Source organism: Heptranchias perlo, chromosome 1 (assembly GCF_035084215.1).
Source record: "Heptranchias perlo isolate sHepPer1 chromosome 1, sHepPer1.hap1, whole genome shotgun sequence".
In the NCBI taxonomy this organism is placed as follows: domain Eukaryota; kingdom Metazoa; phylum Chordata; class Chondrichthyes; order Hexanchiformes; family Hexanchidae; genus Heptranchias; species Heptranchias perlo.
Window position 1 is genome coordinate 181,783,717 of NC_090325.1, and position 25,807 is coordinate 181,809,523.

Here is a 25,807-nt window from a genome sequence, read left to right on the forward strand (position 1 = left end):
AATTTATTTGATCTGGAAAGAGAACTAGAGGGTGTTGCAGAGGCAAGCTGTGACACTATTCACATTACTACCAGCATGGTTGCCGTATAGCTGTGCAAACTTAAGTAAATAAATCTCTGGGACTGGATAAGATGCATCCTCAAGGAACTAAGGGAGGAAATGGCAGGAACTCTGGTACAAATCTTCCAGAAACCACTGAGTACTGGAGAGGTTCCTGGGGACTGGAGAAAGGCAGATGTCAATCCTATTTTTAAAAAAGGTAGAAAAAGTGGCCCAGGACACTATAGACCAGTGAGTTTGATGTCCATTGTGGGCAAAATGGAAACCCTTATTAGGCATAAGATCATGGAGCATCTGGATAGAAATAAAGTCATACAAGATAGCCAACATGGGTCCATGAAGGGGTGGTCTTGCCGATCTAATTTACTGGTATTCTTTGAGGGTGTGACAAAGGAGTTTGATAGGAGTAAGGCAGTGGGTGTGATGCACTTGGATTTCAGTAAAGCCTTTGATACAGTTCCTCAGGAAAGGCTTGTACTGAAAATAAAGAAAATGGGAATCAGTCGAAATATTTTACATGGATATGTGATAGGTAGACCGATTGAACTCAGAGGGTGGTGATACGGGGATTGTCATCAGCCTGGGAGAATGTTACAAGGAGGGTCCCACAGGGGTCTGTTTTGGGACTTCTTTTGTTTAATATCTTCATAAATAACCTGCAGCTAGGAATCACAAGCACAGTAGCTAAATTTGCAGATGATACCAAGATAATGAAGGTCATAGACTGGAAAGCTGAACAGGATAAGCTACAGTGGGCTTTGAATATGCTTGGGAATTAGGTAGACAGGTGGCAGATGAAGTTCAATGTAGAGACAAAGTCCTTCATATGGGGACAAAAAAAAAATAATCCAGGAAGGGGCTGTTAATTAAATGGAAAGAAAATAATGTGCACGGAAAATGAAGGGCATCCTGATTAACAATAAATTGAAGCTATCGCAACAATGCTCAGTGGCAGTTAGTAAAGCAAATCCGACGTTGGGATATATTAAAAGGTCAATAATGAGCTGATGTAGTGAGGTAGTCCTGCCACTTTATAAATCATTGGTTGCGTCCACACTTAGGATACTGTGTACAGTTCTGGTCACCACTGTACGAAAAGGATATTGCAGCTATTGAAAGGATACAGAAGAGGGCAACCAGAATGATGAGTGGATGGAGGGGTTGGATTATGACGAACAATTATGTAAATTGGGCATGTACTCACTGAAAAAGAGAAGGTTGAGAGATGATATGATTGTTGTTTTCAGGATTCTAAAGGCATTAGATAATGTAGACCATGACAAGCTGTTTCACCTTGTCCAGAACAGTAGAATCAGAGGATGTAGCCTGCGTTTGAAGGGAGATAAATTCAAAACTAATCTACGGGGAAATAATGGGCTCAATTTTCAAAGTGAAAAATGGGTGGGTTGGGGGCGGGGGGGTCATTGATAATTGCCACCATTTCAGACCCGCCCCAACCCACTCCAACCGCCCATTTCCAGTTTTCACAGGGGTAACATGGGAAGGGGGAAATATAAATGAATCCAAATTTGACAATGAACGAATTTTAATGCCTTAAGGCCTTAAAACTTTCAAGGAGGCTTTGAGCCTCCATTTTTCTTCCCAATTTCAACCCCGGGGGGCCGGGATTCCTGGGCCTTCTGTTTTATGCCTCGTGAAAGGAGGCAAGAAAGCCCGAGACTAACAGGTAGGTGCCTAGAAAGGCGCAGTTTATGGGCCCAGTGGAGCAGGAGTGCTTCCCCCAGGCCCTACGAGCCTATCTGCACCGACCCCCCAATGACCATGGACACCCCCCCAATTGCAGACCCCCCGATCCTCGACCCCGATCCTCAACCCCCGCTCCGAACCTCCGACTCCCATCCTCCAATCCCCGACCCCAAATCCTCTCCCCCGACCCCGATCCGCCCCTCCACTCCGATCCACCCCCTCAACGATCGTGGACCCCCGCGATGACCCCTGATCACGACCTCCCCCCCCGACTGATGCCAAATTCCTCCCTCCATGACTCAGGACCCCCGTGCCAACCTATGCCCAACCATACCAACATATGCCCACGCATGCCCCCATGCCCCCTGTGCCCACCTGAAGACTTACCTGAACACATCCTCTCCCTGGCTGTGCTCCCGTCCGACTGAGACCAGCCTGTCAATCAGGCCGGTCAGTAGGACGGGAAACTGACAAAAATAATAAAAGAAGTCCTGACGTCAAAATCGAAAGGACGTCCAGGAAACCCGTACTAGTGGGTTTCCTGTCCTCAATTTGACCCGCCCGCCCCGTCCTGGCTTGGTTTTAAAATTGAGCCCAATATTTCAGTGACCAAGTTATCAATAGACTCCCCAGGGAGACAATGGAAGCAGTTAGTGTTGATTAATTCTTTCAGAAAATAACAATTTGGGATACAGTACATGAATAATTTGAGACACAACATGTGGTAAGTGTAGCATGCTTGGGAGGATCAGTTGACTTTGGACCTATTGTTGACCGGACCGGAGGTCACCGGTTACGGTTATTGGCTTAGTACAAAGAGGAGAAGAGTCAATTCTCTCTTAACTCTCAATTCACTTTATTCACGCCGTTAGATCATATACATATAGCTTATACGTCTGGTTAGATATAGACATGCAGTTTGCACCAGGTTATACAGTTTTATACCCAAACTAAGATCTAAACGCACACCCACTAGGTTTCTCTGACACTCCCTGAGTGGTCACAGAATATAAAGGATAATACCCGAAAAGGAGAGCTGACGCTGGCCAGGCGTTTCGTTCTCTCACTCTTTCGATGTTGTCTCTACGTCCCTGACATAGGTTCTTCCACTTCCGCAATGGTTGGTCTCCAGAGTCTTCGCTCTCTCTCTTTCGCGGTTTCTCTGACACTCCCTGAGTGGTCACAGAATATACGTCGTTTCTACGGCCCTGACGTAGGTTCTTCCACTTCCGCGATGGTTGGTCTCCAGAGTCTTCACTCTGGCTCCACGCCCCAGATTCCTCATTCTTATTCTGAATCTTATCTCTTCAAGCTGTGTTGCCCCTCTCCCTTTGGTTTAGGCTTGCTCGCCTAGCCTGTGTCTTCTCCTCATTGGCTCTGTCCCAAGGACTTAGGTAGCATTACCTCATTACTCCTTTTCTAAATAAGGACTTGTGTCTTATCACATCTCCTTTGTCTTTTACAAAACTTAGCTAATTCAAACCGGTTCCAGCCAGCTCAGGCCAGCGACTGAACTCAGGTTACTTCAGTTCAAAAGTTGTTCTTGCCTGTGTGTCAGCAACTGATGTCTCAGGTTACTGCAGCCCCTGGCCAACACTGTGGTTCCCAAAGTTCTCCGTTTTGCATTTATATAGTGCCGGTCACGACCTCAGGATGTCCCAAAGTGCTTTACAGCCAACAAAGTATTTTGAAGCGTATTCACTGTTATAATGTAAGAAATGTAGCAGCCAAATTGCACACTGCAAGGTCCCGCAAACAGCAATGAGATAAATGATCAGGAAATCTGTTCTTTTCAGTGGTGTGATTGAGGGATAAATATTGACCAGGACACCGGTAGAACTCCCCTGCTGCTCTTCAAATAGTATCATGGGATCTTTTACATCCACCTGAGAGGGCAGACGGGACCTCAGTATAACGTCTCATCCGAAAGATAGCACCTCCTATAGTGCAGCGCTCCCTCAGTACTGCATTGAAATGTGAGCCTGGACTATAGTTTTCCTCACCTCATGTCTCGGTCTGCTGCAGACTGATTGATAGAGTTTGTTTGCTATGATTAATCAACAACTCCATTATTTTTGTATCATGCGACTACCAGGAAGGTAGGAAGCAAACTAGATGGGCCTTGGTCTTTTTTCATCTCACAATTCCTACGTTCTTATGAAATTCCATGGGGATTGTGCTGGTCTCCTGTCATAACTAAAGTGGGAGACTGGCCGACCTCCAGATGAACGGTAGAAGCAGCCATTTTCAGCCATTTCAAACATTTTCCCTGGAGGTTCTGTCGGTTCCTTGCCAGAGTTACAATGAGAGATCAGTAGAACTCGCACGGAATTGAACAGAGGTGGTTGCCACAGATGTAAGGAGAAGTGAGGGTGCTGGTTATTGCTTGGAAAGTGGGAGGAGAATTTTTAAACTTAAAAATAAGTGAAGTTTTGAACTTACACAAGTTACCAGCTTACTTTACGGTGGGGAGTTGCAGGTGTTAAGTTAAAACTGGGAGATAGGAATTAGGAGAACCAAGATGAGAGTCAATCGTGTTAATAAAAGCTGAAATAAGAACACCGCTCTGAATCATGAAATTGGTACAATATTGAAAATATGCATCACAATCATTTTGACGATATTAAACGTTGCAAGTGAAACCACTTACAACCTTTACTATCAAAAGAATATTGAGAAATGTGAAGTATATTTTTTGAATTTCTTTTTGAAAAGCTGAATGCTTGTTTTGTTTCCAGACTTACATACCCAATACTTTCATACCTACAGGCACAACATAGACACAGCAAAGGCAAACATATGCAGGCATATCCACTAAGTCTTTACGACTCCTTTAATCCGAACATTTTAGCTGGAATTGCCAGCTATTTCGACGGGAAGTGTAGAGGTCCAATTTACATATCAAACACAATGGCCTAGAAGCTGGATTGTGCCCGAATCGGGGTGCGATCCCAGTGCAGTGCACGCTGCAAACGCCTAATGAGGCTGGTGGTAGGACCACGAAAGTTGATCTGATGGCCTCATTTGTTAACTGCGGAGGCCAGTCACGGCCTACTGCTCGCCAGTCCCGGGAAGAACAAAGAATGGCCAGCTCGGACGCCGGGTGAGGCGATAAGTGGAGTCTGTAAGGCGGAAGGGAGTGGGGAGGCAATCGGGAGGGGGCATGTGGTGGTGGCTGGCAATGGCCTGCAAATTTAATGTGGAGCTGGGAGGAGCACTCCTGGTCCTCCCGGCTCCACAATAAGGTAAGTGAAAAAATAAAAACTTACCTTTGGGGAGGAAACCTCCAATGTAGGTGAGAATGGGGTCAGGCGCATGGCAGCCAAACCAATGGTCGTTAAATCTTGAGTGCATCTTGGTGTGATCTGAAGAAATATTCTTGGTTGGGAAAAGTACTGACTGCAGCACACACGCGCACGCTGCGGTCAGTCGCTAACGAATTTTGAAAAGGGGGTCTCAAACAGGCATTAGGGCCCCTATTTGCATGGAAAGTGTTTCAGGCATATGCCCTGGACATCTATACAGGAGCTTTTACCAGTATGGCGGGTGGCGCACTACTGGGGCAGAAAGCGAGTGCACATGCTGCCCGCTGCCTGCCAGATTGGATGCTTAGGCGTCTGTAAAACACGTGCTGCACCAATTAATTCTTAGGCCAATGAGTAAATCAATTCCTTTAGGATTAAAAATGACTTGCTGTTCTGACAAGACAAGAAGGAACTGGCATCTCAACTAAGTCTTATAAATTGTCTATGGTAATTACACAAATTATAACTGAAGCAGGGATGAATGAAATATTAAATTTAGGTTTCATTACAAATTTATATGTTTCATAATAATTTAGGTTCCATTACCAATAGATCTAAATATAAAAATTGGATTTAGGTTCCAGTGTGCTTATCAATCATTTAATACATTATTACATGCTGCAGATGAGAAAATAACAGCTTTTCAGTTCTTGCTTTCTGGACCACATGTGGCTTTTGTGACAGGTTTATGTGTACTGACTGCTGAGCCAACATGTTGGGTCAATTGTCGCCTTTGTGCATATGAATGCCAATGCTTTCCACATGGACAAATAACACTTTTGAATGGGGCAAGTGCAGAGCTGGGTTTGCACTCATTGTAGCCCTGCTGGCTAGCGCCTCATTTCAAGGGACAAGTTGAATAGTTAGAATCAAAGATTTTTCCCAACCAAGAATATTTGTTCAGTTCACACCAAGATACACTCAAGATTTAGACAGTAATCAATGCACCCCAGTAAGGGGAAACTATGTACCCTGATTTTTGACATTCTAACATAATCTTATCACTCAAATTCGGAACCACCCTCAACTCAAAAGTAAGGGATGCTCTCACTGCCGCTGGAGAAGGTAGCTGTGCTAGAAAGTACCGTCACAGTGCACAGAGCGGAAAATAGAAAAGCAGCACTGGAACAGCAAAACCTTTGATGGGTCAAAGATACCAAAATACTTAAACATAATAATTTACTGGTAATAATAAATAAAAAAGATGTTAAATGAAAAACATTCAGCATATAGTAGCAACGAGTTCGGTGACAGAGAACCACTCAGTATTGTAACTGTTAAATTGATGTTCTAAGAGTAATTTCAAATGTGTTGCAACTCCAAAAGTCCCTGTCATCTCTGTCTCTAGTAATAAACGTCAAATTAAATATTTTCTCTGCACTGGTGCAAGGAATTCTGAGATAGATCCTCACCCCTCAGTCATGTAGTCATGATTTCTAACAACAATTCCCATTTATTGTCAGGGAGAGTTGTCACTGCCAATCTTGCAGGACAACTTTCCACCATAATTGAGCTGACAGCTCTTCACTGTCTAGGAATCTCTGAAATTCATCAAATGCACAGGATCCTAAATAAAATGAACGCGTTTGCAGTGACCAAACTACTGTCTCTTGACTATTACCAGTATTAGGACACAAGAAGAAATAACTAACCATTTACCTTCAGAATTCACATGCCAAATAAATAGCCAGTAACTAGCTGACAATTGCAGCACACAGCTGCCCAGCCAAGAGGATAGGTTGAGGTTCTGCTCTCAGATACCCACTCATTTTCAACTGTAGCTGGCTAGGAACTGCCCAAGAGTGGTCCAGGCCTTCTGAGTTCCCACTCACTTCCTATGAGGAAGTGCCTGCTCTCTACTTGTTGTGTGACTGAGATCAAGAATTTATGGGATAAGTAATTGTGGCAGTGAACCTGCTTCTTACCATTCTGTGGTACAATGCACTGGAGCTCCAAAACGTTATACCATCATGCTACTTGACAAGACTGGAGCCAATTTTCCTCTGGGAGTACCCACTGGCCTATCATTACAGAGGCACATTTAACACATGCCACTTAGAGTGAGCCCGGGAACATACAGCATGAAAGTAGCTTGAGTTGAAAGTGTGATTGGTGGTCCAAATGGCAAGATTTATGTGTTACATTAGAAATATATTTTTGTGGGTCCTACAGCAGCATTTGCCTGCGTGAATCAGCTGAAAGGTAGAACCTTCACCACACGGACTGCAATGGTTCAAGAGGCAGCTCACCACCACCATTTCAAGGGCAATTAGGGATGGGCAATAAATGCTGGCCTTGCCAGCGATGCCCACATCCCATAAACGAATAAAAAAAAAGGTTGCTTTGTTTGCTGCCTCAGTAAAGCAGCGCGAAGGTGAGAATGAACTCTTGCATAGCCTTAGCTTGGCAATCTTCACGAGTCTAGAAAATGTCTTTCTCATCTGCTCCCCATAACCTGTGGAAGGGGAGGACCACAATGTCTTGCTTGGCCACCTCCGCCTAGGCATTTTGGGCAGCGGTGTTGATTTGAGGGTGCCTCCCAGCTTCAAAACAGGGAAATCTTCCTTTTGCAACAGCGCCTGGAGTAAGACCTGAAGAGCAGAATCATCAAAAGAAACAGTTCTGCTCCTGTCCTCCTTGCTGCCATCCTGAATTGGCCTGGGTGCACTCCTGGCCCCTGGCTGAGCATAGTGCTGCAAAAGCAGGAGATAAAATAGGAGTGGATGCAAATGCTGTCCGGAGAGGCCTGAAAATATATTCCTGGCCGCCAGCATCGGGACCTCTGGCTACTGCTGGAAAGCAGCAGCCAGTAAGCCATGAAGCCTTAAGATCATTGGAGGAAGAGGGATTAAGTACTCAGCAGGATTTTCATGAGCTCCTCTTTCATCATCTAGCTGTGCCCAGGACTCCTGCAGATCCTGTAGTCTGCAGCATTCCTGGTGCAAGCTCTAATGCCAGGTTTATTCAGTCACCAATCTCTACCTCATCTAAATGTTTAAGTGGGACATGCACCAATTCCAGATGCAAATCTAATTATGTAATCTTGGGGAAGGCCCAAAAATCCTGAGGCAGCGTAGTGGGAATGGAGACCTGATATAACTCGTCTCTACCCCCTTTTCCTTTTTGCTGCACCTGGGAACTGAGTGTTCCCCAGATGCTGCAATGAAGAAAATCTCTCCTACTGTCTCTTCCCCTCTCACATTTGAGTTTGAGATGAAGATCTCTCTCACTGGCTATAAAGGTACTAAGTGAATTGAGTTTAAGCAGTCTCAATCTGGAGCACATACCCACAGTATAAAATTGCCTGTAATTTTCTATTAGTCCTAAATTAACAATTTTACTCAGAAAGGTCACATAGAAGACTGTCTGGTACAAGAAGAGGAATAGCCCACTAGTGCAGTAGGGGATGATTTCTGCGATTGGGGTTAAGGCACATTGTGTGGGTGGAATAGAAGAATGTTCAGCTCTACAGGTGGGTATGCAATACATGACCTAGGAGTCTTTGAAATTGATACTGGCCACCTGAAATGGGAAAGTCTTCCATAGCCTAATGCTCTTGCCTAGATGAGCAAAGAAATTCAGTAACTCTGTTGCAGATGAGATTTAAGGGCTACCAGCATGTTCAAATTTACTTCACACATCATGTCAAACATGAAGAAAGCAAAGTGCCATTTATTGTTGTTAACAACACTTTTCTGGAACTTGAGACTAGAGTACATTGATACACAAATTACAGGGCTGAGTGCTTGTAACTCTCAGCAAATACAGATTTTACAAGTGTCCTTACCCTGCTGAATAAATAATGTGTTAATACAGTGAGCATATCAACTATGTGACTTAACGGCCCCAATTTTAAATGCCCCCATCTGGCGGAAACCCGGTTGGGAGGGGGAGGGGAGGGGGCGGCAGTGTCAACTCCCCAGTCAAGCAAAACCTGCCGGGCGCCGGATCCTGGGCCAGAAGAGGTCCGGACGGTAAGCTTTAAATTTATTTTTCAGGTTTCCTTGTGGGTCAGGAGGGGTGCTCCTCTGGGCCTCACGTGGAAGCATTGGGCCTCCCTAGCACCCCCGCCCCCACAACCTCCCGACGATCGCGGCCAGACAGCCCCCCAATCGCAGCCAAACCATCACCTCCCCCAATCGCGGCCAGACCCCCCCCCCCAATGACTGCCGGGGGCCGTTCCCATGGGTCCCCGGCTGCGGCCTCCTGCCGCAAATTCCTGCTCCCGCCTGCTGACCAGGCTCTCAATCGGGCCAGTTTTGGTGCAGGTCTTTGCATTCTTTTATTTAAATGAAGCCCTTCACGCCCCCGACCTTGCCAGGTTCAATGCCCATTATCGGGCTCCCCCGCACCCTCCCCGCCTCCTCATTAATATCAGGACCAACATTTCAACAGCATACATTTACACCAAGCAACATAACCTATTTGTAGGAAGAAGTATGGAGGAAAACTTTTAAACTCTCAACTAATCCTAAATGAGACTAAATAACTTCTTTAACTAGACAGGAAAATATTAAACCTGAGTTGTATCAAATTACTTGATTAGATTGGAAATGGAATTTCTGGGACGGTGCTACTGGTAGGAACCTAGTTCTAACCTGTTTGAAACTAATATTTAATAATTGATCTAACTTCCCTAAACAACCAACATTGGGTATTACACCATTTATTTAAGTGATACCATTTTGCAATGGATATTACTCTCCTTTATCTGATTTAATCCAATGCTAATCCAGCAGCCAATTGTTTATTCACTTTAAACTAAACCTGAAATTGTACAAAGTGAAATGCAAATCCATCATGCTTACTGGTGTAATGTGTGAATGCACCATTGGATTTTTACTTTGATGTTGAAAATGTTTTAAATTATTAAATGTTTTGCATTCATTTTCACTGACGTTTAAATTCCCTGCTTACTTAATCCCCTCATGAATATTAACTTTTTCTTTACAGCATTTTAGAAGGTATAATAGCTGAACATAAGGAATCTAAATTATCAACTGCCTCATGAAAGGGGTTTTAGAGTTAGCTCAATTTGCTAAACCACCTCACAAAGACTTATCTTGATATAAGTACGGAAGAATGTAAACTTCTTTTGAATCACTGTCATTCCCTTTAATTGAGAACTAGGGCAAAATATTTGAAGCAAAGGAATAGGGTCTGGAGAATACTAAACTATTAACACATTGAATTAGATTCATAATGCTAACTGAAATCATAAAAGAGAAGAAATCCAAAATTATCAACTCAACTTGACTTCTTCGAAAAACTTTATACTCCAGACTATAATCCTACTATACAAGAAATGGAGGCCTTATTTAAGGCACTTTGTTGTTTCAAAAGGCCATGAGGGTGAAATCCTGGGCAGGACCACAAAACGGCGATAGCAAATCGGCAGCCCATTTTACACTCTGCCCGAAGTTGCAGCAGGAGATCAGGAGATCAGGAGACCCCCCCACCCCCCGCCATGGAAATTCTCCCCCAAAGAGTTCAAAATATATTTATTTTGAAGATTGAATTATAGAAATTACAGCAGAGAAGTTGGACATTTGACCCATTGGGACAGTGCTGGTGCCTGCTCTTCAACTATCAATTCTAATTCCAGTTCCTCCCTCCTTCCCCTTACATTTTTTATATTCTTTATTTTGAAATACTTAACCAATTCCCTCTTAATAATGCTCTAGACCCTGCCTCAACAATTACTTGTGATAAAGCATTCCATGTTCGAACAATCTTTGGTGTGAAAAAGATTACTTCAACTTCGCTCCTTGTTCTTCTAGTCCTACCGCCCCCCCTCACTCCCCACTCCCCTTTTTCTGATTAGACAACCACTGGAAACATACTTATTCAATATTTTTTATAATTTTAAAACCTTCTTTTCGATCCTTCCTGTAATCGTCTCTGTTCTAATGGAGAAAGATTCAATTTTTTAGCCTTTCTTCATAACTATAAAAGATAATGGCACCGAAAATGTGGGAAGAGTGTGGGGTGCATCGAGACATAAGTGGCAGGTTGCCCCCCCCCCCGGGCTCTCTGATGACGATCTTGCCAAAGTTCACAGGGTCAGGTGGGCCTCCCTTAATTATCCTTTGCCAGGCACCTGCGCTTCAAGGGGCAGATCTGGGAAGTTGGCCTGAAGATTGCCTGACTGAGGGAGTTGGGGACACAGGGTTTGCCCCCTCCAGATACAAATAACAGGTGCCCTCACAGCTCCTGCAGTAAGGGGGCCACTTTAAAAATAATTATTTTTAAATTTGTCTGCCAAATCATCAGGTGGGCCCCCAAACTGCCTATGGCACCCAGTCAGATCAGGCATATCTCTGCTGACTATACATCGGATTCCTCTGAAGGCCTGGGAACTCCCAATTTAGGGAGCCCCTGCTCCTTTCCTGATACTCCCCCTTATGATGATGACCTGCACCGGGAGTTTCCTCGGAACTGCTTCCACTTCGGCACCAGAAGGGCCGCAGAAACTCGTAAACTCGGCTTATGCGTGTAAACATCACATTTGCGGTGAAGTTATGGTAGCTCCACCTGGCTCCACAGGAAGATTATTCAAAAAAAAATGTTTTTTTAATCATATCTTTCATTGGCAGCTGCAGGGGCCGCTGAAGAATTCTGAGCGAAGCAGTGTCAGTGCCTTCCCCTCTCATCCTAGACGAATTTCAGCAAGGGGTCCTTCAACAGGCGTTAGGCCCCTTGCATATCTTAATTAGGGGGTGGTCACCGAGAAAATGGGCCCCACGAATTTAGCAGTGGGTCCAACGCATGCGCAAATTCGGTGCAGGCTGCTCCACTGTTAAATTGGTACGGACTGCGCTCGTTTCATGCCTGAAACATGGGCACAACACATACCAATTTCTACGCCATTTTGTTTAAGTCAAATAAGATGACCCACTGATGTGGGGAAGAGTAATGTGTTCATCATTTTATATTATTACATGATGACAAGTTGCACTGATTGAATTAAGTGAGTCTGGAGTGGGATTTCTTTGGGAGGCATAATTGGGAAGTTATGCTCGAAATTACACCCATTCTTGCGCCCATTATGCCAATGTCACCGTATGCCTAAATGTCCTGCAATCTCATTAGCATAAGCACAGAATGTAAAAATCGGTGTAAACAAGTGGAAATCAGCGTAAAGAAGTCGGGCCCAGGGAAACAACGAAACTCACAACATATAATCCTTTTTTAAGTGTGAAAATTAAAATTTCAAGCCATCTAACTATCATTCATGCAAATTAGGCACAGCTTGTTTAAGAACATGCAATTACAGAAGCTTTTCAATTTTTAATGTGACTTTTACTGATGCCATCAAAATATATTCAAAGAAACAGAAGATAAATTGCAGGTCTCAGTGAGGGTAAATAACAAAAAACGTCACTTAAAAAAAAAAAAATCGCAATAAAACAGCAGAAAAAATGACACAGTCTCCTGCTGCGCCTCAAATTTTGGACATAATTTTACACCCGTTTTGAACCAGCATGATTGCAGGAAATGTGTGTGTACAGCTCTATAGCATGGGAGTGGAGCCATAATGTGTTCGGATGCAGGAGTTGATAGGCGGGTGTAAAAGATTGAGGAAATTCAGGCGTAGTGCAATTATGTGTGTAACACGCTTGCGCTCAAGTTTTCCCAATTTTTTTACACTGGGTATTTGCTGTACGCCCCAATTACGCATGTTTCTGGGTGCAAATAAACAGAAATTCTACCTCCTTGATGATAATTGTTGCTCTGTAGGTTCAGTTGTTGTGAAATAAAACAACTTATCAATTCATTTCTCGCCTAATCTTACCAAGTACTTTCTCGGTCTGCCTTTGAGAAGATTAGAGAGGCACATGGGAGCATGTGCAAAAGGTAAGACTATCTGGTTCAGAAGACAGGGGGTCCTATTGTTATTCTCCTGAATTACACAATCATATAATAATAACAAGAACTTGCATTTATGTAGCGTCTTTAACGTAGTAAAATGTCCCAAGGCGCTTTACAGGAGCGATTATCAAACAAAATTTGACGCCAAGCCACATAAGGAGATATTAAGACAGGTGACCAAAAGCTTGGTCAGAGAGTTAGATTTTAAGGAGTATCTTAAAGGAGGAGAGGGAGGTAGAGAGGCGGAAAGTTTTAGGGAGGGAATTCCAGAGCTTAGGGCCTAGGCAGCTGACGGCATGGCCGCCTATGGTGGAGCGAAGAAAATCGGAGATGTGCAAAAGGCCAGAATTAGAGGAGCGCAGAGATCTCGGAGGGTTGTAGAGTCGAAGGAGGTTACAGAGATAGGGAGGGGCAAGGCCACGAAGGGATTTGAAAACAAGGATGAGAATTTTTAAATTGAGACATTGCCGGACCGGGAGCCAATGTAGGTCAGTGAGCACAGGAATGATGGGAGAACTTCGTACGAGTTAGGATACGGGTAGCAGAGTTTTGGATGAGCTCAAGTTACCAATATTGTTAGATATTAGATAGTACAGGCATATCCCTAAACATAAGATGCTCAGACCGCTTATGCGAATGTCGAGCACTACTGCACTCAAGAGAATATTTAAGGCAAGACCCTAAATTTGCAATAATAACTATAAAAACTATGCATGTATTAGCTAGAGCCAAGTAAGATATTCCACCAAATACTCCTTAACTATCAATTCAGCAAGTAAAACCAGCATGCACTGAACCACCACTGACCAAATTTTCATGTCTTGCCTTTTGCCTACAGTTCAGACTCTAATGTTATCATGGGAAATACAACTTGAAATAATGAAAAAGTGCTTCTCAATTTTTGGACTGAAAACCTTGCATGATAATTAGAGGAGTGGGAGCAGACGGTAGCAGCCTTATGTGAAATGAATGACTATTTCATGGTTGATTGACAGATAGATGGACGGAGCATTTGAGAGAGTTGCACCTTGCCATTTCTAGCCAGTTTGACTTTCTGATTCGTGCTGGACTAGCAAGAGTATATTTTCCAAAATAATCAGTTCAAGATGGGCTTGAATAATAATATTTGCGCAACTGAGGCTTGTACCATAATGTTTGTTAAATATGTAGCTACTGAATCACATCTAGAAGAATTGCACTGAACTAGTGCAGAGGCTACATTTCTATGTAAACAATTTTACAACACCAAGTTATAGTCCAGCAATTTTATTTTAAATTCACAAGCTTTCGGAGATTTCCTCCTTCCTCAGGCAAATGAGGAAGGAGGAAATCTCCGAAAGCTTGTGAATTTAAAATAAAATTGCTGGACTATAACTTGGTGTTGTAAAATTGTTTACAATTGTCAACCCCAGTCCATCACCGGCATCTCCACAACATTTCTATGAGCAATGATACCTTGAATTAAAAGGTGAAATCTAAGGGTGAAGACATATGGGCTTAAATTTTTACTCGGAGCCAGGAAGACAGCAGGGGGGAATTCCTGACGGGAAACCGGGAAGTACGGGTTTCCTAGATATCTTTACGATTTTGACATAAGGACATCTTTTAATTTTTTTGTTGGTTTGATTGACAGGCTGGTATCAGTCGGACGGGAGAAGAGGAAGGAAGTGGATGCGAGAAGGTAAGTCTTAGATGGGGGGGTGGGGGCGATCGGTCATGGGGGGGGGTCGGTGTCGGGGGTCTTGGGGGTCGGGGATCATCGGGGGTCGGGGTCACAAGTCATCGGGAGTTATTGGGGGGTCGGGGGTCACGGGAGTCATCGGGGTTGGGAATCAGGGGTCATCGGGGGGTCGGAGATCATGGGGTGTCAGAGATCATGGGGGAGTCGGAGATCGTGGTGGCAGGTCAGAGATCATGGAGTGGTCGGAGATCGTGTTGGGGGGGTCAGAGATTGTGGGGGGTGTCATAGATCATGGGAGGTGTCATAGATTGTGAGGGGGTCGCTGTAGGTAGGTTTGTTGGGCCTGGGGGAAGCACTCCTGCTCCTCCAGGCCCACAAGCTGTGCTATAAAGGCACTTACCTGCAGTTTTGGGCCTTCTCACCTCCTCTCACGTGGCGTGAAGTAGAAGGCCTGGAAATCCCGGCCCCCTCGAGTTAAAAACAAAAAAGCTGTAAAAATGGAGGCCCGCAGCCTCCTTGAAAGCTTTCAGTTACCAACCCGCCTCCTAAGAGTGGGTTGGTCGCCCGCCCCTTGTCCCGCCTCTGTTAAAACCAAAATGGGTGGGTTGGGGGCGGGCTTTAGATTTTCAAATTTTTTACTGCCCTCCCCACCACCCCCAACCCATCCGTTCTTCTGAGTTAAAATTTAGGCCAATAGCTCAACTGCAATACCCTTGCAACAAATCAAACCGAAACACATTGGTATGCCAAAATCATACAAATGGCATGCATGTTGTGTCATTAAAAACACAAATTGTAACTATAAAAGCAGAAGTGTTGACAACATACAGCAGATCTGTCAACAATTGTAAATAAAAAAGATAGATTTCCATTTAGGGCAGTTGTGTCCAGTAGAAATTGTGGCTACGGCAACACAGTTTTAGCTCTAACTTTAGTGGAAAACACCTTACACACAATACAGTTAAATGTACTTCAAGTGTATATTTACTTAATAAACATCTACCACTACTCAGTGCAAAACTTTGCAGTCTCTCTCTATTACCAAAGTTTGGAATTGTGGCATGAATTTATTACACAGCACATTTTAGTGCAGCCTCTAGGTTTTTGTCCAACAGTTGCGAGTGGTACTTTGACTTCATCAGAGTAATTGCTGAGAATGTTGACTCACGCAACGAAATGTGTCAGACCTGTCCCTCCTCTTCATTCAGAGTTGGATGCTGCTCACTGTTTGCCATGACGTGCCCTGTTGGAGCTGTTCATTATTGGTCGGGCTTGTTTTCTTCTGCTGGCCTGGAGCAGTTATTGGTTGAGTTGACCATGATGACAGTTCCCCTCTCCATACAATGTTGCTGGTGATTCCATGGTGCTGGTCAGGGTTTTTAAACTGCAGTGTACACCATTTTATACAGATAACCAATAAGCAGTAACCAAGGAAGTAAAGCCCACAAAACGATCAAAAAACACTCACCACTCTGCTTTTTGTCTTACCATTTTAACGATAAACACACAAAAAGGTTAAAGAATTCGCTGTGCGAATATAAATATGGAGATTGCATGCCCTGCTGCGATAGCTTCTATTATTTACTAATCAAAAATGCAATTAATCTCATCTGGATTCCCAAATAGCACATGTGGCTAGTTGCTAACATAGTTGGACACCAGTGTGTTATCCCAATTACAGAGAATAATATAGCCTACTTACTCTAGTGATGCAACCAACTTTACAGTGCATATAAATATTGCATATCTTAAATGAGGCATCTTTTTCTATATTATTCTATTTTGCGAGTATACTGTAATGGCATACACCCAAATGTACTTCTATTGTTATTAATGACTATAAAGCATTATTAACTATTGTTTTAATTAAGAGCATTAAGGTGTCATTTACCTTTCCAAAACTTCCTTTCCCAATTGCTCGAAGGATCTGAAAGTGGTCAAAGTTAACTGTAAAAGGAAAAACAAAAGAAACAGACATTAAAATGGCAGTGAATTTTCAGATGTTTTTGAAAGATATAAACATTCAACTTAAAGAGAAAATTCAAAGATATGAAGAAGTAATTCACATTACATCATTCTTATTGTCTCAGGTAATTTTGAAGTTGCTACTGCATCAATAGTACCTCACATGCAACAAAAAATGTCCCAAGGCACTTTACAGCAGGAGCGATGGACATCAAACGGGAAGCAGCAGAGAAGCTAGGAGAAGTGACAGAAGACATAATCGAAAAGGTAAATTTTGAGAAGGCTTTTGAAAGTCAGGAGAGAGGTAGAAAGGCAAAAGAGGTTTTGGCAGAAAAATGAGGCTTTCAGCAGGGGTGGGAGTGTGGTAGAAGCATTGGCAAATGATGACCTAGAGGTAGAAGTAAGTAGTCTTGGCAATGGACCAGATGTGGGGTTCAAAGCTCAGCTCAGGGCCCCATGGTTGTGCACCATCTGGTTTCAGTTTGAATGAGCACCTAGGGAGGGAGATGGAATCAGAGCCCGAGGCATAACTTTTCTTATTGGAGCTAAACAGGATAGCTTCAGCCTTGCCAGTGTTGAGCTCCAGAACATTGTGGCTTATTCAGGACTTGATGCCAGACAGACACTTGGACAGCATAATGACGGTTGTGGAATAGAAACTGAAAAGAGAAATAGAGCTGGGTGTTATCAGCAGATGTATAGAAGTTGATCCCATATTTACGGTTGATGTTGCCGAGGGCAGCATGTAAATTAGGAATGGAGCTATGGATTAAGGCCCGGGACACGCTGGAGTTGACTTGCTGCTCCTCACTGCTTTTCTGAATTAACCATATGCAAAGAAAGAACAAAAGCAATATCTGACCTTGTTTTTCAAACATGAAAAGGTAATGTTGCAATAACTACATTGAAAATCATTTGGTGGCTTTCCAAAAATTCTCGAATGTTGAGAAAATTCTGTAATACTGTCAGCATTAAATATGATAAAGTGTCAAAGAAAATCTAAATGATAGGAATCTGCTTCTGCAAGATTTTGTAGCAAATTGCTCGCCAGTTCTCTCCGTGGAAGAAGTTTCAATTTCAGAACCACATTTTCGGTGAAAATAACTTATGATTCTTTTTCCTTCCTATTTTTCCTACCTCAGCTAAAGATGCTGACTTTTGCTAGAGTACAAGTACTGGATACCCAGGAGGAGTGTCAGAGCCAAGCCCAATCCTGTTTACATTGATGTCCAAAGGGGCCACTGAATAGAAACTCAGATTGAGATCACTAGCTCTTTTTGTCCCTTTTTGTAACCCAGAGACACTGAGGCAAGTATTTGAGATCAGCTATTTCAGCATAGACCAGGGATTAAACCTGGAACCATCTGGTCCGTATGACTCAGTAGCATATCATACAATGTATATAATGTTTTATCATTGATTTAATGGAAAAGAATGGATACATTTTTTATTTGTGTGTAATACATATATTATAGAAATGCTAGAAAAATACCAATATAATGAATTCTTATTATAATATATTTTTAGTTTGCCAGACAAAAAGCGATAATAACAAGGCTTAGTATGACATAAAGCATCGCAGAGATACAATTACGATGCAGACCTCTGCATTTTTAGATATCACTTGCAAATGATACTATCAAATTGGGATTTTGTTGCCTTTAGTTTGCAACCATAGGAAGCTGACTGGCGAGAGAAAAACACAGGCTCATTCTTTGCCCCTTTGCAAACAATTATTACATTTCTGTTTGTAAGTGTCACTTCAATCAAACTGGTGGTCCTCATGTCAAATCCATGCCTCACAAATTCAATAATTCTGCCCAGCAGAAACTGAACAATCAGCATGTACCTGCAGTAATGATCATTTTTACATTTCTCAAACTGTTAATGACTTGCTAATCACAAGTGCTAGCAAACAGACCGTAAGTGCAGCTGTTTAGTGAAGAAATCAGAAAATGCAGGTAATGGTTGCTCGCAGCATTGAAAAATACTAGTTTTCTAGGCTTGTTATTCTCACATTTTTGATGGTACGCATAAGAAAGAAGAGAATCTTTTCAGGACCAGAGGGTGGCTGACTGACAAAGTTCAGGGCCAATCTGCGTAGACATAGACTCTGAGTATATCAATGCTGCTTCAGAAACTCAAAGGGCATCAAAGGAGGTTAGGAAGAAGTACGAGAACTTGAGGTGCCACTCGACAGTTGACCTCACTCACCTTGACCACTCATGTGAAAGCTTTGAACTTCTTCCTGCACTGCATCCATGTTCGTGGTATTATGCGCCTGGCATTGACTTCATCCCTCGCTGCCTTTTGAGCATATGTTTGGAGGCCCTCTTGCCTCCCTGCGGATATAGGATGTTCCTCCTTCTGTCCACCTCTTGCACCAAGGCCTCTAGTGCATCAGTAGAGAATCTTGGTGCACGCACTCTCGCGGGCCTGGTACAAACTCAGATCGGCAGATTGGTGTGGTCTGGCATGTAGATTGGAGAATGTGGGATTTAGTAGTGCGCAACCTTTATTCAATGTTTTAACATAACTCATCAGTTTGTAAATATAGGGACAGGATCTGCATCTGTTTTATGTGTGTGATGTCTGATCTCCGTGCAAACTCCATGCAGATAGCAGACTGTTATTTTCAGCAAATAACAGGTACCGGCTACCTTTAAGAGATTTTAAGAGACATCCTCCCTTTAAGGAATTCAGGCTCCCCCTGCTGGTGGAAAGTGCACATTTCCTTGAATCCTTGTGTCAGGCCTGGTTTTTAACATTGCTTGAAGGTAAGTACTCAGGCAGGACGAATGTTTTTTTTTTACAGTGAATTTAAATCTTGAACATACTTTTCAAATTGTTTTGTTAGAGTTTTTCTTTGAAAGGTTCTCTAAGTATTCTTAGCATTTTTTATTAAGTATGTTTGAAGTTTAAAATAAATTCAAAGTATTTTTCAAAGTTCACGCTTCTAAACTAATGGGATTTCCCTTTGGCCTCCCTCTGTTCCTCTACTTTGAGGAAGAAGAGGCGGAGGATTGGGAGGACGACCGCAGGGATGCCAGGCTGAACAGACACTGTAGGCAACCTTTGGCTCCTGCTGACTGGTACCCAAGGCCTCCCTGTCTCCAGATCCAGGCAGGGTTACTTCACTGACACCTCAGCAATGTTTCAGAAGTCCACGCCTCCTTCACAATGCAATAACTGAGTTGTGGCACTTGCCAGACAATTGTGGACACAGGTCCTAAGGAAAACCGTCAGCTGACTAGGTTTCGGGCCAGCTGCCAGATGAGTCTTGCCATAACGGTCCTCCTTTGGGAGAAAACTCAATTTAGCCCTCTGCTGACATGTTGCTCTCCTCTACAACTACCAAAGCTCCCATTTGGAGATCTTACTGCAAATACTTCGTGCAGGCATTCTCCCACTTTGCCCAAATCATTGTGCATATAACCCATCGGTGACAAAACCATCTCACCAAAAACAAATCTGACAACCTCCCTACTGTTTTAAGACCACCATGCCTCCTTTAATGCCTATTCTGATTTGCCCTTTCAGTTAAGTCTTCTGCTTCTCCTAGGGAGGAGGTTCTAAGGTGGCTGGCTGACGATTTGTAGCAGGAGCCCTGGGGGATTGAAGTGTTTCTTCCATGCCATTGATTGTGAGTTCTTTCCCTTTAAAAGAAAGTAATGAGAGTGAAGGCACTCTGAGTGCCATCATATGGAATACAACCCTTGTTGCAGAAGGCATTCCTTAATAGAGGTGAGATGGTACTCACTGTCAGTGCTACCTTCTTCCATGGGCTTGGCCCACGCCCTTCATGAATCTTCTTCCCTCAGGGCCAAAAAGCTGACTCCTTCTTTGCCAAATTACAGATACTAAGATCTCAACTGAAGAGTTTTTAAATTTGTGAGTTTGGTGCCCTGAAGAAGTAATAGCCTCATACATTGCAGTGAGCCACATTGTTAAAGACTCAACCCTGTTGAAGCTTGCTGTGATGGTTTTGAAATAAAAACAGAAAGTGCTGGAAATACACAGCAGGTCAGCCAGCATCTGTAAAGAGAAAAGACAGGTTATGATGTTTTGGATATGTACCCTTCATCTGATGATTTTGAAACTTGGTATATATGACAACACTTTACGTAACTAATGACGTATTTTCTTATACCTGGCCAGGAAGCCCATTGGTGGGGTCATGGCGTAGTTTTTGAGATACCCTAGTGTCCACTCATGCCAATAATGTTCTTGTGACTGTTTTAATCACCAGATTCTCATCCTGCAATTTCTTCAGCTGTTCCTTACTCTGTATCGGAACCATTAGGTCTTGATTAAGATGAATCACTGCCAATTCTGCTGCCTCATGTCGAACTTCTAGATTCTCCTTTGAGTCCTCCACAGAATTTCTGGATAATGCATCTGGTGCCATGTTATCCTTCCCAGCTCTGTGAATCACAGAAAAATCAAACACAAACACCATTGTCCCAGGTGTTTAGAAGTATTTGGACAGGAAATATGCCACTATAGGGTCCTGTGATCTATAACAACCTGAAACTGAGTTCCATTAAGGTATGACTTAAAGTGTTCTACTGTCCAAATAACTGCTAGGCACTCTTTTACTGTTGCAGAATATTTACGATCCATCGCAACTAAAGTATGGCTTGCAAATGCTAACAGCAGATATTTAGCCATAGCCAAAGTTTCTCCTAAATCCAACTGAGTGTGTGCTTAAAACTGTAGTGTGTAATCAGGAAAGCTTAGTATAGATGTTATACATTGGTTTCTCTTCAATACTAAGAAGGCTTTTTAGCATTCCATAGTGGCTCTTAGTGAATTAGTGGCTCTTCAATAATTGCATAGCTCCTAATGAATTTTCTATAATATCCTGTTATTCTGAGTAATTGTCTGACATTCGATACCGTCCAAGGTTGTGGAAATGCAATTACAGCCATTACCTTTGTTTCTCTTTTCACCCTGCTTTGGGGTACTGAGCCAGTCACCATCCAAAAAATGAGGCGGGAATCCAACAATACCCCTTTCTCACATCATTAGGGGGAGAATGTCAAATCTGCATCTACTACAGGGGCAGGCCAAGCTCCATGTCCCAGGAAAGCCATGGAAATCCTGTGTCAATGTAAGAATCTTTATACCCAGGGAAATGGGCATTTCTCCAGGGCAAAGGTTAGGGAAGTCCACCCCATTATGTTATAAGAATGCTATTTTTTTTCTCAAAAATGTTTTTTTAGGCTTTAGTCATTCAATCCTGCTTTGTGCACTTCCTTCAGGTGGTCCAGTATCATGAGTGATAGCACAACGATATTGTCTAGATACACAAGAAGTGTAAATCAGACCAACCAACATATTATACATAAGGTGCTTGTGTGCAGCTGGAGCATTGTACGGCCCTAAAGGTGATACCTTGAACTAGAACAACCCTCAGCTGGAGTGAAATGCCGTCTTGGATCTGCTGTCAGAATGTACAGCCAGTTACAATATCCAGAAGCCAGGCCCAGTATGTTAATATACTTGGCTTTTGATAGAAAGAGTCAGCTACTTGAAGCACTTGTCTTTAACAGTCAGTCACTCATTTAATATTCTGTAATCAATGCAGAATCTGGCTTGCTCAATGGATTTGGAACTATTACCACAGGGCACTCTCATGGTCCCAGAGCTGGCTCAATGATACCATCTGCTCGCACCTTATTGACATGTTGGTCTACATTCTATGTGATGGGGATTCAGGCAATAGAAGCAGCCTCCCTTGTGTCAGTTTAATATAATCATATCAGTTCATCATGGTTAGTCAGAAAACAGAGCTGAGTATTCACGTAGGAGTTCCAAGAAAAAAAAACTGACACACTGCCGCAGGTCTGTTCAGCACTTCAATACCTTGGGTAATGACATATCCCCCAATAATTGAATGGTTACCTTAGATTCCGAAACAAACCCACCACTGATAAGGCACAGGTGGGACAACAATATTCCAATTTATTTGTCGCCTTCAGGAGAAAAGATGACTTGATAAACAATCCGCATTAATAATAGGCAATTGATACTCCTACTGGACATGTGCCACATTCTTTGTGATACAGGCAGAACTTGTCAGTGATATTCCTGGGTTGATGATCACATCTTGCGTAGGTCCAGCCCTTGTAAAGGCAAATTCTGTAAGCAGTATACCCACTGGGATAACTTTGACTTTTCCACTTATAAAAACTGCTCAAACTGCAGGAACTGTCTTCAGTTTACAAGGTCATAACAAAATTATCAGTCCAAGTTCAGACTTTTGAGAATGAATGAGGTGTTCAAGTAAAAACACCAATAAAAGGATTAAAGGCAACAAAAGGTAATTCAATGGATAAATTTAATCACAAAATGTGTACGTTTTTGATGTTTTATTTTGGTTTAAAACTTATTTTGGTTAATCCTTATTTTAAACATTAGAAATTTCAGTTACTGGGAAAAATAGCAGATGAAATTTTTTCAAAGAAATTTTGATTAGTTCAATTGGTTCAACATTTTTTTTGTTGGTTGGTTCTCTGGACTGGTCCTTAAGATTCATTGCTTTCATAAATCCTTGATAGTTTCTCATTGGTAGTTTTCCTGCTAATTTCTTCACTTCTGATTTGTAGGTTCCCTACATCTTCAATCCTGAGTTACTTTAAAACAATCAACAAAGTTTTACAATGAAAGTGTGAAGACAGAAGTGTGATGACAAATGTGTGACAACATGAAGTGAGTGACAAACAGGAAGTGCTCGCCAGATGCAAGATTTTTTAATATTTTATATCTATATCTATCATATTTCCTAAACGTACACATGCATCAATTTCCTGTGGCATTACATAAGGCAAGTCAGAGAATATCGGTTCTCTTACCTCACTGTTGTCTTAGTGTTGCTGTTTCACTGTCCGTCTTTCCTCTTCTGATTCTGTTTCTTTTTCTTCTTTTTGCTTATCTCTCTCTCCTCTTCTGCTTTTCTGTCTTTTTCTTCTAATCTTCTTTCTTTTTGGGTGGGAGGTGATTGGTGGCATGGCATGGCATGGCAGGGAAAGAAGCCACCAATGGCTGCAGGCTGTATTTGGGGTGGTAGTTGTGGGGAAAATGTGGCACCCAATGGCTCACTTCCCATTCCTCCACAAATTGCTTGTGCTTCTCCCCCATTCCCACTGCCATCACAATCCCTAGCTCTTCTCCTTTGAAGTACCTACCTCCCCTCTCCCCTCTCCTTGTCAGTAACCTCATCTGTAACACTCCATTCACTCCACCCCAACTCCATTGTTTTTTTTAAAATTGAACATTAGTATGCGGAAAGACACTGCGATAAATTTTCATATTCGCTGTCTGGGCGGTAGTCTGGTTGAGTGGATCGCCCAACCATTGTGGAATCCACCCAATTTCTATTGCATTGAGACCAATGGGATGAAAATTGGACGGGTTTTATAACAGGTGGATGATCCACTCTTCCAGATTACTTCCTGGGTGGTGAAGGTGAAAAGTAACCTCATTCTCTCAGCTTCATGCACTTTCCAAAATAGACAATAACTACAACAAGGTCATTTTTTCTCTCTTACACACACATGTGCCTAAACGCACACACAGCCTCTATTTTAAAAAAATTACCTGTACAACTTTTTTGTGGGCGTCGCTGGCGAGGCCGGCATTTATTGCCCATCCCTAATTGCCCTCGAGAAGGTGGTGGTGAGCCGCCTTCTTGAACCGCTGCAGTCCGTGTGGTGACGGTTCTCCCACAGTGCTGTTAGGAAGGGAGTTCCAGGATTTTGACCCAGCGACGATGAAGGAATGGCGATATATTTCCAAGTCGGGATGGTGTGTGACTTGGAGGGGAACGTGCAGGTGGTGTTGTTCCCATGTGCCTGCTGCTCTTGTCTTTCTAGGTGGTAGAGGTCGCGGGTTTGGGAGGTGCTGTCGAAGAAGCCTTGGCGAGTTGCTGCAGTGCATTCTGTAGATGGTACACACTGCAGCCACAGTGCGCCGGTGGTGAAGGGAGTGAATGTTTAGGGTGGTGGATGGGGTGCCAATCAAGTGGGCTGCTTTGTCCTGGATGGTGTCGAGCTTCTTGAGTGTTGTTGGAGCTGCACTCATCCAGGCAAGTGGAAAGTATTCCATCACACTCCTGACTTGTGCCTTATAGATGGTGAAAAGGCTTTGGGGTGTCAGGAGGTGAGTCACTCGCTGCAGAATACCCAGCCTCTGACCTGCTCTCGTAGCCACAGTATTTATATGGCTGGTCCAGTTAAGTTTCTGGTCAATGGTGACCACCAGGATGTTGATGGTGGGGGATTCGGCGATGGTAATGCCGTTGAATGTCAAGGGGAGGTGGTTAGACTCTTGTAGGAGATGGTCATTGCCTGGCACTTATCTGGCGCGAATGTTACTTGCCACTTATGAGCCCAAGCCTGGATGTTGTCCAGGTCTTGCTGCATGCGGGCTCGGACTGCTTCATTATTTGAGGGGTTGCGAATGGAACTGAACACTGTGCAGTCATCAGCGAACATCCCCATTTCTGACCTTATGATGGAGGGAAGGTCATTGATGAAGCAGCTGAAGATGGTTGGGCCTAGGACACTGCACTGAGGAACTCCTGCAGCAATGCCCAGGGGCTGAGATGATTGGCCTGCAACAACCACTACCATCTTCCTTTGTGCTAGGTATGACTTCAGCCACTGGAGAGTTTTCCCCCGATACAAATATAAAGCATTTGAAATTTGTCCTCTATCTTTTCTTCAAATAATTTTGAAAACCTACTAAGCAGAAACTGATAGAAGCTAAGGAAAATATTGCATCAGTACAGGTGACTGAATGGCATAGATGAATCCTTGGAAATTAGTTTGTTCACATTGCACAATCAAAATTCAGTTTACAGCATCACAGCTCTAGGTAAATGTATCAACTCTAAGCCAAGGTTTTCGGGAGAGGCTGAGGTTGTCAAGTAATAACATTAATGAAGGCATTAAAGGAAACAAATAACAATTCAATGTATAACTTGAGACATATAAAGAGATCAAGACAGGTGACCAAAAACTTGGTCAAAGAGGTGGGTTTTAAGGAGTGACTTGCAGGAGGAGAGAGAGGTAGAGAGGCGGAGAGGTTTCGGGAGGGAATTCCAGAGCTTAGGGCCTAGGCACAGCCACCAATGGTAGAGCAAAGGAAAATGGGGATACATAAGAGGCCAGAATTGGAGGAGGGCAGAGATCTCAGAGGCTTGTAGGGCTGG

General features: G+C 43.1%; 1 protein-coding gene across 2 annotated transcripts in view; it reads right to left on the minus strand.

Annotated features, from left to right (window-relative positions):
• LOC137328538 (serine/threonine-protein kinase 32B-like) overlaps positions 1 to 25,807 on the minus strand; it is a 295,819-nt gene that overhangs the window by 201,233 nt on the left and 68,779 nt on the right. For both annotated transcript variants that reach the window (XM_067994345.1, XM_067994346.1), the window contains exon 2: positions 16,517 to 16,572. In XM_067994345.1, the coding sequence (XP_067850446.1) occupies positions 16,517 to 16,572 (56 nt within the window). The remainder of the gene's footprint in view (positions 1 to 16,516; positions 16,573 to 25,807) is intronic.